This window comes from Myotis daubentonii, chromosome 1 (assembly GCF_963259705.1).
Source record: "Myotis daubentonii chromosome 1, mMyoDau2.1, whole genome shotgun sequence".
Taxonomy (NCBI): Eukaryota; Metazoa; Chordata; class Mammalia; order Chiroptera; family Vespertilionidae; genus Myotis; species Myotis daubentonii.
In genome coordinates this window covers 75,024,023-75,040,367 of record NC_081840.1, presented here as the reverse complement: position 1 = coordinate 75,040,367, position 16,345 = coordinate 75,024,023, and the positions used below count along the sequence as shown (strand labels likewise).

The window sequence follows — 16,345 nt, the reverse complement described above, 5'->3', positions numbered from 1 at the left end:
ATATCCTAGACCGGTATCTTCCCTGACAAAGGTCAATCTTTACCTGAACTAAGCCTGTCTATTGTCTTTTTGCATCTATAATAATATATCATTGGAATGTCAAACCAATTTCCCTTTTCCTGGACCCCTCAAAGCACATGCGCACTCTGCAGAGATCACAAATCCTCTCACTGGTATTGAGTTAATTGTTGACCGTTAACTATCTTGTACCCCCCTACCTAGAAGAAGTACTAGTGTGTGTCTATCATTTTACTTTGTATCCAAACCCAGAAGTTTCCCCGCTTTGCTTTCTCCCATCTCTCTGATCTATCACCAGTGGGTTTCACATAACTCGCTTACATCTCCTCTTTTTGACTGTAATGTCTAAAACAAGGTGCAAAACTGACATTCTCCAGAGCTTTATCTCAATCCTTTGAGAGTCTGCTTCCTGGCATTTGTCAACAATTTGGCTCAAATAAACTCACAAAAAATTCTCCACAGGTCTGAATGTTTCTCACATTCACATTCCGTGGAGTAGTCGGCAGGATTCTAAAGAAGCTCGCCCTGACGCTCTCCCTCCAGGAAGCACACCCTTCCCTCTCCATCCTTTCCCTTCCCCCTCCCCAGGGGGCAGAAAAAGAAGGAGGAGGAGCTCGCCCAGGACCACCCTGCACACCCGGACCTGGTCCTAGGATCCAGCAAAGGGCCCTTTGAGCCCACCGGTTCCCCACCCATTGGGTAAACTTGGGTGAGTTGTTTCTTAGATCCAGGAACTTCCCTTGCTTTTGCTAGAGGGTCTGACTTCATTTGAGCTGTATTTTTAAATCCTCGAGGTGGAGCTAAGGGTTAACAGAACTCAGGCTAGCAGCCGTGGGCAAACTAAGGCCCGTTTGAAATGAATAAAACTAAAAAAAAAAAAAAAAAAGACCGTACCCTTTTATGTAATGATGTTTACTTTGAATTTATATTAGTTCACACAAACACTCCATCCATGCTTTTGTTCCGGCCCTCCGGTCCAGTTTAAGAACCCATTGTGGCCCTCGAGTCAAAAAGTTTGCCCACCCCTGGCTAAGGCAAGACAGGAGAAGAAAAAAAAAGGGTAGCTGGGTTTTAACTCTGGCTTTTCAATTGGAATTGCTTTCTGAGAGTCTAAGCAAAAAACCCTTCGCTGTATAAATGAGAACTCAACTCGTTCAACTCCAGAGATACCTTTATAGGAGCACATCCTCTCTCCAGCCTGAATCTCAGATGTTCTTAGGCAACAAAGAATCCTTGTAGAGGTGTCAGAGGTCATTCCTCACAGCATGCAGGTGCCCCACATGGAAATCCCAACTGAACTGTAATTAAACTGACTGGCTCTTCCGGTGGAGCAGCCATAGTTTTAGTCGATCAGTGCCCCCAAGCCCGTCTGATTGTTTTAGACAGCTGGGAGAGAAACTGAGGCATGTAAGAGGGTTAAATGGGAGTTGAGGGATGAGAGCTTCGTGGAGTTCAACCCATAAGCAGCACACTTTGACCCACTACGTAACAGCCCTAGAAAAGTTGCTCAGACTGCAGATATAAAAACAAAGACAAACAAACAAAAAACTAAAATTAACATGAGAAATTGTGCCTCCAAGGCTGGAAACTCCCAGCCCTCAGCCCTCATTAATACTCCTGATAGGAAGTCTATACTTGCAAGTGCTTTACCGAAATGGGAAGGTTTAACTAGAAAATAACTTTAAAATGCAGTTGTCTTTGGGTACATGCAAAAAAAAAAAAAAAAAATCAGAAAAATGCCAGCTCTAAAATGAAACTGAATGGATGGAAAGAGTATCTTGATTTGGAAATTAGAAGCTTCTAAGGAGAAACACAGATAAATTCTCTTTTTTATAGCTTCCCCGTTATATCTTTTGCTTTCTGAGCTTTCATGTCCTTTCCCCTCCTTTCTTCCTTACACTCTGTCTCTTCCACTACCACTGACTTATGGGAAAATGAGAATAGGAATTCTAACAGCTCCCTTTGGAAAAAAAGATTGTCTCAGCTAGATAGAAACCAGCAACTGTTCCCGATTTTATCTGGGACCTTGATGGATTCACAAAGAAATTTAACTGTTAGAACATGTAATCCTGGCTGTTCTGACCTATTCCAATTAATACACCTACTGACTGCTGACAGCAAGGCAACAGAATTACTAAATAAGGTCTGCTGTGAAACTGTAGAGGAGTCTGTTTTTACTATTAAAGCCAAGTTAAAAAAAAAAAAAAAAAAAAAAAAGCAGGTCACCATAAGATTGTAGAAAAATGAAATGGGATTTACAAAGAGAAAGCAAACATAAGGCTGCTCTAAGGACTATGAGAGGGTATTTCCCCTCCTCCTTACTAATACTATAGGAGAAATTGAAAATATCATAAAAGAGGAAGTTATTAAGGCCCTTGTAGATACTGGGGCCACTTTGTCCATTCTTAACCCTACCTGACTGAGTTTCCCTCTCCCTCAGAGTAAAGCTTCTGTGCAAATGGTAGGGATATCTAACCAACCAATGACTGTTTTTAAATCAGAACCTGTCCCCTTTCAACTAGGGGATGTTATGAGGCAACATATATTTTACTGGTCAAATCAACCTCAATTCACCTGATAGGGGGAGATTTTCTCGAAACCCATGATATCCACATACGCTTTTTTCAGAAGGGTGGTATGTATTTAGAGCTAAATGAGCCAGATACAGAACCTAAAGGGAAAATGATGATTTAAAAAGGGAACCTCCCGAGAGGGAAAAAATCTTGAGACTGACTGAATGTCTGCTGACCATCTTTTTTTCATTATTAACTTCCACGAGAGCCTGAGAGATAGCTAAACAGAGTACCCGTCCTACTCAGAATGGGCCAGAGACTTGCAGGCTTGATCCCCGGTAGGGGGTGGGGGTGTGGGGGTGTGCAGGAGGCAGCTGATCAATGATTCTCTGTCATCATTGATGTTTCTAGCTCTCTCTTCCTTCCTCTCTGAAATCAATAAAAATATATATTAAAAAGGAAAGAAAAACAAAACTTAAGACAAGCAGCAGGGGGGACAAAGAGGGGATAAGGACACATTTGTAATACCTTAATCAATAAAGGGGGGGTGGGGAGACAAGCAGCAAAAAGATTCCGATCATAGTCACCCCAAAATTAGAAATAACCCAGAATATTTTTTAACAAGAACATATAGGCTCTGACTGCCTCTGATTCGCCTGTCTTTTTATTTTAAATAATAATAATTTGACCTTGAATGCCATCTAAGGTTATGGCCTTGCCCATCCCCAGTGGTCCACCCTATTCAGCAAGACAAATGCTGACACTGAGACTTCCTAATAATGAGCCTTCCTAGCACCATAGGACCCCATTATCTAACCAAAAGGTTGATTATCAATGCATCCTTTGGATTGATTTGTGACCAAAAGGGCTATGTGTGGATGAAAAGGGGCCACACGCTACCCCTACTAACTCAGGAAAGGCCTACATGGCAGCCTTGCAAAATTAGAGACATAAAGTAACCACAAAGGATGGTCCAAAATTAAAACTTTTAAAACTAAAAAGCAGTTTATGGTGGCTAGTCATGTCCTAGGCCAGTATCTTCCCTGACAAAGGTCAATCTTTACCTGAATTGCGCCTATCGTCCTTTTGCATCTACGATAACATATCATTGGAATGCCAAACCAATTTTCCTTTTTCTGGCCTCCTGCACACCTCCTACTGGGGATGTGCCCGCAACCCAGGTACATGCCCTTGACCGGAATCGAACCTGGAACCCTTCAGTCCGCAGGCCGACGCTCTATCCACTGAGCAAAACCAGCCAGAACTCATTTTACTTTGTTATCCCACCCAGAGGTTTGCCTGCTTTGCTTTCTCCCACCTCCCTAATCTATTATCAAAGGATTTTATGTAACCCACTTACGTCTCCCCTTTTGACTGTAATGTATAGAACAAGGTACAAACCTGCCATTCTCCAGACCTTTATCTCAATCCATTGAGTTTTGCTTCCTGGCATTTGTCAACAATTTGGCTCAAATAAACTCACAAAAATTCTTCACAGGTTTGAATGTTTCTTATGTTAACACCATCTTATCTCCCACTGGTCCCTTCAATGATTTCTTCAGTTTAACTATTTCAATCTGTTAAATGATTAAACATTCCTGAATTCACCTGCATATAGAGCCTTCTGCCAATCCTCATTACCTCTCTTTCCTGTAAGACCTAATTCAAGTCTCAGCAGTCTTTTTCCCACTTCCCATCCCCAGCGTTGGTTCTCTCCTCTGAATTCCTATAGCACAAGCCAGGATCTGCTACTCTTCATACATTATCGCTCTATTTGGCTCATATAGAGTGTTGGCCTGTGGACCAAAGGGTTCCTGGTTTGATTCCAGTCAAGGGCACGTACCTTGGTTGCAGGACCTCGGTTGCAGGCTCCTCCTCGGCCCAGGCCCTGGTTGGGGCTCCTGCAGGAGGCAACCAATCCATGTATTTCTCTCACATCGATATTTCTCTGTCTTTCCCTATCTCTTCCACTCTCTCTAAAAACCAATGGAAAAATATCCTCGGGTGAGGATTAAAAAAGAAAACGTCCATCTTATTCATAGTTCATAAGGGGAAGCCAATTCTAAACAATGACGATATAACGCAGGAAAAGACTTCAAGTAGGCAGGGAGGACACAACTAATTCAGGCTTTTGTGTACATATATCCTGTCTCCCATCTAGATTGCAAACACTTTTTCTTATTATCAATTTATATTAGGGTTTTTAGGACAATGTTCTATTCAAAGTACATGCTTAACAAACATTATGGATGTTAATAGGGTCAGGGAAGAAAGCCTAACTTGATGGAGATGTGTTTTGACACCTATCATGAGATTCAGTGCTGGGAGCCGGTCCATCCTTGCTGTTTCAAGGGACCTGGCATATATGGCATACGGTTCTTAATATGTTTGCTCACCTTCTTGGCGCTGTGTTTTAACCAAGGTCACCTCTCCAAGAAAGGTTGAATCCCCAGGTAGGGATTTTCCCCTGAAGTTAGGGAGGGAATAAAACCCCTCAACTAAGTGCCAGGCGGGTAATTAATCACTTTAACTATGGACAATCATGCTTAAGCTACATAATCTTTACTCCCTGGAATGGAGATAAGAAACGCCCTAACCTTTGTAATACAGATTGATAGGATTGAATCAACTGGTATAAATACAAATGTAACCAGACAGAAAGAGACAGAATTCAGAAGACAGAACCTACGCGGAACCTGGAGATGGAGGAGCTTCGATGGAGAGAACATGGCAAGGGATCCTGGACTGAACCTGACTGCAGAGGTTGGCAAGAGAACCTGACTAGAACCTGGTGACCAAACCTGGCTGGAGATCTCAGACAGAACCTGGCTGAAGAACCTAGCGAGGGAACATGGCTACAGAACCTCGCTGGAGATCCTAAGCAGAACCTCTCTGGAGATCGAGACCAGAACTTGGCTGGAGATCCTGGCTAGGCTGCTGATCAACTGAACGCTGTCTCCGTGTCATTCCTTCTTCGCCGACTCCGTCTACACCTTTGGAGACCCCTGGACCTGCTGGGGTTGGACCCCGGCAATTCAGGAAAAACAGTCCATTTTGCAGACGTTCTGCAGGCTCCTCTGGAGAATAGTCTCATCATCAGTTTTTTTCCCCAAGAACAATCCTTCTTTAGGTGTCCCTCCAAGATCTATCTTCCCTGACTTTGTGCCTTTCTTCTCTTGGTTACCTAAACTGATACATTCCATCTGGGCTGCATTATTTGGCACTTCGAAATTGAAGACATTGATTTTTTTAAAAAGCAGTGTATCCATGCAATGGAATATTATCCTATATAATAATAGGGTAATATGCAAATCGACCGAACAGCGGAAGCCGGGCTCACAGCTGGCCAGTGCAGTGAGCAGCGGGCGGTGGCGGGAACCTCCGCTAAGGATGTCTGACTGCCATCAGTTGGACATCCCCTGATCCCCTGAGGGCTCCCCAACTGTGAAAGAGTGCAGGCCGGGCTGAGGGACGCCCCCTCCCCCCCGCGCCCCGAGTGCATGAATCTCATTCATTGGGCCTCTAGGTTGGTCATAACAAGAAAGTATGGATACATACTACAACTTGGATGAACCTTGAAAATAGTATGCTCAGTGAAAGAAGCCAGCCACAAAAATCCACAAGATTCCATGCCGTTCAATCTATAAAGACAGAAAGTAGCCCTGCTTGGTTTGGTTCAGTGGATAGAGTGTCAGCCTGCAAGGTCCTGGGCTTGATTCCAGCCAAGGGCACATCCCCCAGTTGTGGGCTCAACTCCCAGTAGCGGGTGTGCAAGAGGCAGCCAATCAATGATTCTCTCTCATCGTTGATGTTTCTATCTCCCTCTCCCTTCCTCTCTGAAATCAGTAAAAATACATTTTTTTTAAAAAAAGGATAAAAAGTAGATTAGTGTTTCCTTGGGCTGGGAAGGTGGAGGTCGAGGGGTGCAGAATGATAGCTAAAAGATACAAGATTTCCTTTTGAGGTAATGACAATGTTCTAAAATTGATTGTAGTGGTGATTGCACTTATCTCTGAATATACTAAAAGTCATTTATCTATATACTTTAAAAGGGTGAATTTTATTATATATGAATCGTATCTGAGTAAAGCTATTTTAAAATAGAAATTGAAGACATGTTATGTTCATGTTCTCTCTCCCCAACCTATATGCTCCTCAAACCAAAAAATTCAAATGAATTAACTTTGAATTAATACTTATTACCTATCATTATCACTTGCCTGCAGCTACTTTCCTTGCCATACCACTTAGTTTTTATTATAAAGAAGGCACAATTTTGTTTTATGCCACTTTGGGGGTATATTTAATGCCCTAACATGAATATAATAATATATATACTTGATGTATGCATATACAAATAAAGTAGGTGAGTCCTACTTTTTACACTGTAAGTTAGAACTAAGAAATTAGACTTTTGAATTAGGACATCAAATGCATAATTTTCTTCTTGAATCAAGAATTCTATCATGAAACACAACACCCTCTACTAAATCTAAAAAGCTTCAAAAACAATATTCCACTCATCTCTCTGATACTTTTCAGGTGGCAGCATTCTGGTTCTTGATCCATCTTACAAGAGGCAGATCAGGGGTAAGAAAGCAAAGCACCAGCCCTGGCCGGTGTTGCTCAGTTGGTTGTAGTGTTGCCTCATACACCAAAAGGTTTCGGGTTCCATTCCCTGTCAGGGTACATACCTAGGTTGCAGGTTCAATTCCCCAGTCTGGATGTGTGCTCCCTCTCTCTCTAAAATAAACATATCCTTGGGTGAGGATTTAAAGAAAAATTTAAGCCAATCACCAAATGCAGCCCTCCTCTGGTCTCCAAATAGCTGTTTGCCCACATCTCACTAGAGCCTCTCTTGTCCTCTGTTCCAATCACACCTGTGATGACAATGACCCACGAACATGCCTAGTACTTTTCATAGCTCTGTGTTTTTCTCACCCTGGGGCGAAATCCTCTTCCTCCCTTCCGCCCCTAGACTGAGCTCAAAAGTTTTCTATAAAACTTTCACTAAACCAATTCTCATAGTCCAATGTAATACAATCTCTTCGTCCTTTGGGCTCCCGCCACATGTGACTTGTACCTATTTTATACCGTCTTATATTAATAGTTAATGGTTTTACCAATTTCTCTCTCTTAAGATTGTAGGGCACTCATAAGAAAAGAATGAAATCTTATCACTTGTGACCTGGATGGACCTAGAGGGTATCAGGCTATTGAGATAAGTCAGAATAAGATAAATTCCACTTCCATGTGGAATCTCAAGAACAAAATAAATGAACAAATGAAACCGAAACAGCCTCATAGATACAAAGAACAAATTTATGGTTACCAGAAGGGAAGGGGGTTGGTGGACTGGGTGAACAAGGTGAAAGGATTAAGAAGTACAAATTGGCCCCAGCTGGTTTGGCTCAGTGGATAGAGCATTGGCCTGTGGACTGAAGGGTCCTGGGCTCGATTCCGGTCAAGGGCACATGCCCAGGTTGTGGGCTTAACCCCCAGTTAAGGGCATGCAGGAGGCAGCCAATCAATGATTCTCTCTCATCACTGATGTTTCTATCTCTCTCTCCCTCTCCCTTTCTCTCTAAAATCAATAAAAGTGTATTTTTTTAAAAAGAAGAAGTACAAATTAGTAGTTACAAAATAATCACAAGAATATAAAGTGCAGCACAGGTAATATAGTCAATAATATTGTAATAACTATCTATGTTGCCAAGTACTTAAATTATCAGGGGGACCACTTCATAAATTCTATGGCTGTCTGGCCACTGTGCTATACACCAGAAACTAATACAAAATAGTACTGGATGTCAACTGTAATGGAAGAATAGAAAAGAATAGGCACTTAAGGAAAGGCCATTTTTATATTCCTAATTTAACACTATGTGAAAGAGTTTTCAAAAGTTTTCCATCCAAAATGCTTCTTCCATATTTTACTACTAATTGAAATGTCATCATTAGAGGCTCATCCAGCCCTATCCTTTCTCAAAAGGCAAATAATAGGCTGGGAATATAGTGTGGTTGTCAAACATGCCAGCCAGCTAACTGCAAGTTGATAAGCACAAACAGTGCAATGATCCAAAAACGGGGCTATGTCTGGCTGCTGTCACAGAGAGGTTCTGACTAAGCACAAATGAAGAGAAAGACTAGAGCCCAGAATGTGAGCAACAGGAGAAAAGAAAATGCTCAAATAGAAGTTGAGTAAGAGCCAACTCAAGTTACCTGGGGTTGACAAAACTAATCAGCAGTCAAGTGGCTGGCGGGTTAGTAAAGGGGTATTTGCCACTGCATTGTCAGAATGGATTGAAGAAGAGTACAGTTGCTATTAATTATGAAAGAAATTAGAGTATCAGAGAGAAGGAAATCAAGAGGAAATAGAACTAGGGCTTAACAAGGAACTGGCAACAATGGAACAGAGTGGAAATCAGTAAAATAATTCAGATATTCATGAGTATAAACAGGAAAACATTCAGAAGGCAAGGGACAGAGGCAAGACTGGCCTGGGGGAAGTGGCCTTTATAGACCATAAGTTAGCCCTTCCTTACCATTTTCTAACATCTTTCTTTATTTTCATCATCTTGCCTTTTCTTCAACCTTTCCTTAATTTACATACATCATCTCAGTCCTTAGCTACTTGTCTGAGAAGCAGATAGTCTCACAAGACATGTGCTCTCACAGCCTTTTATGCCAATCTTGGCCTGTGCCCCAGCCTTATCCCCAATTGCACAAAAAATAAAAATAAATTATTTCATCTTTCTCTTTATTCTCAAAATATGGTAGTATTAAGGTCCAAGAGGTATTGAGCTGGTCCCTATGTGGTCTCCAGTGCTTTATGGGAAGTAGAACTAAATCCCCAGGAATGTAAAAGCATTATCTCAGAAAGCTAGCAGCAACTATTACTGTGTCCAAGTCAAGCCCGAGTCAAATCCTGGGAACGTTCATGGATGTGTAGTAGGGTTTGGCTTGGGCTCCAGCTCTTGAAAATAATGGAAGTGAAAACTGTTATGAGAAGACAGTTGAGCAAAAGAGCACTAGGCACCAGAAGGGTCTGGTGGGAGAAGTGGGGAGAGTGAAGGATAGGGGTCTTCCTTTCCTTCCTGCCACTATCTAACTCCAGAGGCATGTCACCTCAGCAAGGGTCCAAAGTAGGTAGCAGCTACGTGGGTCCCATAACGTAGAGGGCCAGGCCACTCGGGGTTGATTAACTGGCATGGTCAGGCAGTGGAATGCTAGCCATAAGAATGGAGACAAACTGTTCCAATTTCTGCGAAGCTTGTTTTCCAGTATTTAGTACTTCCTCGTGGTTGGCTTTCTCCAGGCTTTCATAATCCATGATGACCTTGTTAGTGATGAGGGAGAAGCCGAAGACTCGAAGTCCACAGTGCCTTGCAACTACAACCTCTGGTACTGTGCTCATGCCTGATGGAGAGAAAGGAAAGCCACATGTCAGAATCCTTAAATGACTCTTTTCCTCACCATTTAACCTAATCTATAACTGTCTGTGTCATTTCGAAGTCAGTTCAAACGATGCAGCTCCGTCTTCCAGCCAGAAGTACAGAAGGAGACTATGACATTTGTCAGAATAATCTTTACAGTTATCAAATCAAGTACAGGTCATTAGCATTACGGCTGTTTAAGCCCTTGATGCTGAGTGGGGAGGTTTGATGCTATAACACATCAAACTTCACCATCTTAATACCTTTCTAGAAATCACTTTCTAGAAATTCAATCTTTCTCAAGTCAGATCTTCCCTCAATCCACTATCAGGTCTATAATATTTCACTCCTTCCCTTCTCTACCAGATCCCTCCCTCTTCAAGCCTCTAGCCAAGTATCCCTTCTCACCAACAGCATCAGCACCCAGCTTCTGCAGCATACGAGATTCTGCCACAGTCTCAAAGCTGGGGCCTGTCACCATAATGTAGGTGCCTTCCTGTAGGTCTCTCTGCTCTCCCATTTGTTTCCAGGTGCTGTGAGCCTTCTGTCTCATCTCCCGGTCGTAGGCATCAGACATGGCAGGAAAACGAACTCCAAACCTAGGGCACAGGTTGGATTATCTCAGATTAATGGAATACCATGAGCTCTCTTTCAGACAAGTCCTTGCACCACCACTCCCCCATCTATAAACAAAGGAGCAAAATAATTACCTTTCATCATTGGGCCCTATGAGAGGGTTCTCACCGCAGAGACCTGGTAGGTTAATGTGATCACGGATCAACATGATATCTCCAACCTCAAACTTGGGGTTGAGCCCTCCAGCTGCATTGGTGACCACTAGGGTGTCCACACCCAGGAGATGGAAAACCCTCACTGGGAATGTCACCTTAGAAGCAAAAGATAAAAGATCAGAAAGTGTTCTTTAAAATTTCACCAATCCACTATTCAGATACGCATGCTATACATCATGAAAGGAGGGAACCAAAAATCTGCCTAGCTCAGGCAGTTAGGCAGTAAAGTGGGATAGAGAGCTCTCTCCCTTTCTTCTAGATCCAACCCGGACTGATGTCCGCAATGTACCTTCCAGACTGGGTAGCCTTCATACATGTGGGACCTGCCCTGCATCATCACACAGGCTCTGCCGTTCAGGACCCCAAACACCAGTCGGCCCGCATGACCTGGCACTGAACACAAAGAAAGAAGGGAAATGAATGGGATCGTGTTTTCATACAACATTGAGCACCTGCTCAACATGTGAGGATATAATTAAGCAAAAGAAGATGTTATTACGTTCACTTTCAGAAATTTAGGTCTGGTGGAGATAGAAATTAATCATAAACTTACAAATAAATACATAAGTACATTCAAAGATTAGAACTATGGGGGTAAGGATGTTCAATGTGAATATATATAAAAGGAGGGGGGGGGAGTTTTTTTTAAAGAAATTTCCAAAGAATGAGAAAACCATCTGGTAAAAGAACAAAAGTGAGCAAAAAATAGAATTGGGTAATAATGAATGCAATAATTATAGACCGCTTTCCCAAAATTCTCCAAGTATGTATTCCTATTTATTACCCAAACTAAACTATATGCATCTTCACTCCTGAAAGGAAGCTCATAGTATATTCTGCTTCCTAAAGAGGCTACTAAATAGGGGCAAGGAGCTGAGTGTGGACCCACACAATGTCTTCTCCATTAGGATTCCCAAACTGCCCATGATGGGGCGTGGGAATGCAGAAATAACTCCCACACAGATGTAATAACCATCATTACCATTTTCTTTATCTGACATTTCTCCTCTAATGAACATGGCCAACTTATCTTTTAAAAAATAGATGGTCTGGGAGAGGAACCAAAACCAAGGGGAAGAGTTGAGAGATATTCAGAAATAGAGATGTTTCATTTTTTTTTTTTTAACTACCAGTAATAGAACATAGGTGAGAGTTAGGAAAACTCAAATGGAATATAAATAATAAGTTGATAAAGCTTGAAAAATGAATCCCGTTATTACTTAGTACAGTGCCCTTCTCACTGCGGATGGAAGTGGTAGACGGAGCCAATGTCACTGCTGTCTCCCTTACAAAATGTTGCTCTCCATCTCTCTTTTTAGTATTTCCTTCTCCAACCCCCATTCTCACCTTCCGGCTCTGGTCTCCCAGTCTTGCTCCAAAGGGTTTGAAAAATCTGTTTCGTCATCTGGGCAAGATGGCCAATGACTGAGCATTGACCCAGAACCAAGAAGTCACTGGTTTGATTCCTGATTGATGCTTCTTTCCCATGGATGTTTCTATCTTTCTATCCCTCTCCCTTCTCCTCTCTCTAAAATCACTAAAAACATTCTTTTTATCTGTTAAAAATCATAACTCTCCAAGGAAAAGAGGAAGGTAGAAATCCAAATAAGTATTACATTAACCAATGGAAGTTAATTATCTGAAAAATTAATAAGTAAACCAATAAGCTACCCTTGTACCTTACTTGAAACTTGCCTCTATTTCACTTGGCCCTTTTGTAGGCCTTAGCTGTAGAGCTTTCCAGCTGCTATTAGGATGCTGGGTATGTTATCCTCAGGTCCCTCTGTGCATAGGGGACATCTGTCCTTTTCCCCCTCAAAAGGGCCAGTGTGTTAGGTTCTGTGAATTCATGGACTATCTGTATATTTATTTTAAGAAAATGGTAGTCTGTGTGTTCATTTGTTGTTGTGCTCTAGCCTGTGCCTTATCCTAGGACTGAAGCTAGAGCTGGGGAGATTAGAAATGGCAGGAGGACACAGGACAGAGGAGGCCTGACTTTGTCGTGGGTGGTTACAGGCAAGGCTTTCTCCATTTACTGTAAGCTGCAGAGTAATAGGTATGATGTAGGTGTGTGAGTATGCATGTGGTGACTACAGTGTGTATGGGGGAGGTGTTGTAGAGCTTTAAAGGAGTGCTGAGTCATTAAAGCATAGGAAATGTGTCATCATCTAGTACTACTGACACACATGCCCTATTATGACCGTCCTTCTAGGGGAATGTCATTCTAAAGTCATTCTGACTCATGGTGGTTTATTTTCTACTCTTACAAGTTGTCTTTAGTCCCATGCTATAGAGCAGAGGTGGGGAACTCTTTTCTGCCCAGGGCCATTGGGATATTTAGAACATCATTTGAGGCCATACAAAATTATCAACTTAAAAAATGAGCCTGCTGCCCTAGCTGGTTTGGCTCAATGGATAGAGCGTCGGCCTACGGACTGAGGGGTCCCGGGTTCAATTCCAGCCAAGGGTACATACCTGGGTTGCGGGCTCGATCCCCAGTGGGGGGTGTGCAGGAGGCAGCCAATCAATGATTCTCTCTCATCATTGATGTTTCTCTCTCCCCGTCTCCTTTCCTCTCTAAAATCAATAAAATATATATTTTTTTAAAAAAATGAGCCTGCTATATTTGGTCAAACATTTAAGTAACTCACCCCTAATGCCTTGGCAGGGCCAGACCAAATGATTTCATGGGATTTAAACAGCCCACAGGCCTGGCGTTCCCCACCCCTGCTTATAAAGGTCTGGGCATAGAAGTATTGCTCCCCCATCAGAATCCCATCAATGTCGAATCTGAGGGAAAGTGGGAGTGGGTGGGAAGAGATCAACCAAAGAACTTATATGCATAACACATGGACACAGACAAAAGAGTGGTAGAGGCATGGGGTGGGGGTGCAGGGGCAGGGTATAAGGGTCAATGGGAGAAAAAAGGTGACATATGTAATACTTTCAACAATAAAGATTTTTTTTTTTAAAAGAATCCCATCAATATCCCTCAGTCCCATCCCTCTCTCCTTGCCAGTACCTGTACTTTGGGGAAAGTTTGGTATCTCACTGTAGTCAAAGATCTGGGTCTGAGTTAATTTATCAGTCAGACCTCCTAAGCCAGAACCACAAATCACTGCCACTTGAGGTCGGTGTTTGGTGTGGGACAGAAGCCATTCTGCAGTATGTTGATAATCTTCATATGTGAATCTAGAACAAAAGAAAAAAAATCAAGGTGAGTTTTGCTCCCATACCAAGGGCATCGGAGACTAATGACCTTTACTACAGAAAGGCTGGCAGGTAGACCGAGGTGGCAGGGGACAGAGAAGCTAGCCGAAGAGCTGCTCAGATTGGAGGCTCCTCTCTCTCAGGAAAGGCAACACTAAGCTCGCCCACCTGCCCACTCCTCTTTCTGAATCAGACCCACTGAAAGTATGATATGAAATTCATTCGAAAGCCTGACAAAAGTTAATGTTTCCACCACCAGCCCCACCTTAAGTTTTGCTATCGCTTTCAGGTTTAATATCTCTCCTTATGACAAAGATTTAAAGAAGAAGGGACCAGAGTCCACAGACGTACAGTTGAAATAATCAAATCAAGGAGGGTAAAGAGATCCTCCTATCTTACAGGCTCCAAATACCTATGACTCATAAATCATGCTTCTGATCCACAGCTCTTGAACCTTTCTACCACTTTCCCCCCTGCTGTGTTCTCCTCCCAGTCCCCACCCATTTTGCCTTCTCTTCACCAAGGTCCTTTGCCCTTCAGAGACCTAAGGTAATACACTTACCCAGAACATATACATTCCTCCCCCGCCCCCGACCCAAATCAACCTAGAATTTTTTCTCGAAAGTCCAGTTCAATTCTCACACCCATCTGGAAAGACCAAAGATTGAAGAGGAAAAAAAAGTCAAACTGAGATGCAATAGAGCAGAATACAACTAAGGAAGCCTCTAGAGCATTGGTTCTCAACCTCCCTAATGCTGAGACCCTTTAATACAGTTCCTCATGTTGTGGTGACCCCCCCAACCATAAAATTATTTTCGTTGCTACTTCATAACTGTAATTTTGCTACTGTTATGAATCATAATGTAAATATCTGATATGCAGGATGTACTTTCATTGTTACAAATTGAACATAATTAAAGCATAGTGATTAATCACAAAAACAATATGTAATTATATGTTTTCCAATGGTCTTAGGTGACCCCTGTGAAAGGGTCGTTCGACCCCCAAAGGGGTCAGGACCCACAGGTGGAGAACCCCTGCTCTAGAGGAAATCTTATCCTTCAAAAGAAGAGCCTTCGAAACAAGATGGCTCTACAATACACCAGGAATGTAGCTGGGTAAGGGATAGGGCAATGGAGCTGGGGCACGGGGTGATGGAGAAGAGAAGCAATAAAATGGTTAAAAGTTCATCAAATAGCATCCCCAAGAGGTGCAAAGGAAATGAAAGAAGCGAGCCCTACACACCTAGCGTATCTAGCCACAGATTATAGGACTTCCTCATTGGCCATCTGTCCCCCAAGAACACCCTGGAGCCTGGGGCACGCAAAAGCCTGTGATCGCTAACGCTGGGAAGAACTTGGACTTAGATTTCCAGGACCAACGCAAAGAGAAGGGTTTTCAGAGGTGTGAGGTGGGGGTAGTGGGCAGGGCCTGTTGCTCAATTCGCTAAATAAAGATTTCCTTTTCTCCTTGGAGACTCCATCCCCAACTTAATTGAACCTCCAATTTGGAGGGAAAGGCTGTGTTGGTGAGGGACGTGAGCGGTATCTCCTCTGAAGGAGGAACTCTAGATATGGGCACAAAAAGTACCTTACAGCTGTACCTAGACTCTAGAATGGGAATCTGTGAAGAGCACATGGGGATGAGGGCATGCCTCCCTCTACACTTACACCCCAAGCGTGTGTGTGTGCGTGCGCGCGCACACAGACACGGGCTTCCTTTCGTACAGACTCCGCGGTACTAACCGGTTCCCTCCCTGCTCTGGTGGCGCCACTCAACTCTATTCCCACGTGCGCCCCTACCGGCGCGAGCCGCCCCACTGCTCTGTCGCTTTGTCCCTGGCACTCGGCTCCATGCCAGGCCTCTGCATCTCCAGGGCACTCTCCCGGCCACCTCCGGGCTCGGAGTGCCAAGTTTCCAGGTCTCGGTGACAGCTATTTTCCCTCCCCAGGGGCCTTTGGGGTTCCTCGGGCCTGGTGCCCGCCTCACCGGCTCTCCATGATCCCGTGGACGCTCTCTCGATGAGCCTGCCCTTGTGCGCAGGGTTCTGCTCCGCTGAGCTGGGCTGCCGCCACCGGTTTGGCCCGCACAGTTAGTGCACTGTAAGCCGGGCGCGGGCTTATATCCCCAGCCCGGGAGTGCCCAGCCAATGGCAGCCACGCACGAGGGCCGGCCCCATCTCCATGGTGACACACCCAGATTCAATTGCTGAAGGCTGGGTTGTAAACCTGAGTTCTTCCCAGGGCTGGACCCTTACTCGGGCCGCCTCACCCAGCACCTCCAGCATTTCATCCCTGCACCTATTGCGCCCCCAGAGCCCGGTTTTCCAGCAAGAAGGAAACTGTGTGGGAAGGCAGCTAGAAGCCAGGAGGGGGAG

The 16,345-nt window shown here is 43.6% G+C and overlaps 1 protein-coding gene across 1 annotated transcript; it reads right to left on the bottom strand.

The window, feature by feature from the left end:
• Positions 1 to 9,274: 9,274 nt before the first annotated feature.
• PNP (purine nucleoside phosphorylase) lies at positions 9,275 to 16,114 on the bottom strand. The gene is made up of 6 exons (XM_059706000.1): positions 15,958 to 16,114; positions 13,781 to 13,950; positions 11,048 to 11,151; positions 10,678 to 10,853; positions 10,376 to 10,566; positions 9,275 to 9,950 (listed from the first exon to the last, which is right to left on the bottom strand). Exons 1-6 carry the CDS (start codon positions 15,966 to 15,968, stop codon positions 9,733 to 9,735), a joined length of 870 nt encoding a protein of 289 aa, XP_059561983.1. The 5' UTR covers positions 15,969 to 16,114; the 3' UTR covers positions 9,275 to 9,732.
• Between the last annotated feature and the right edge of the window lie 231 nt (positions 16,115 to 16,345).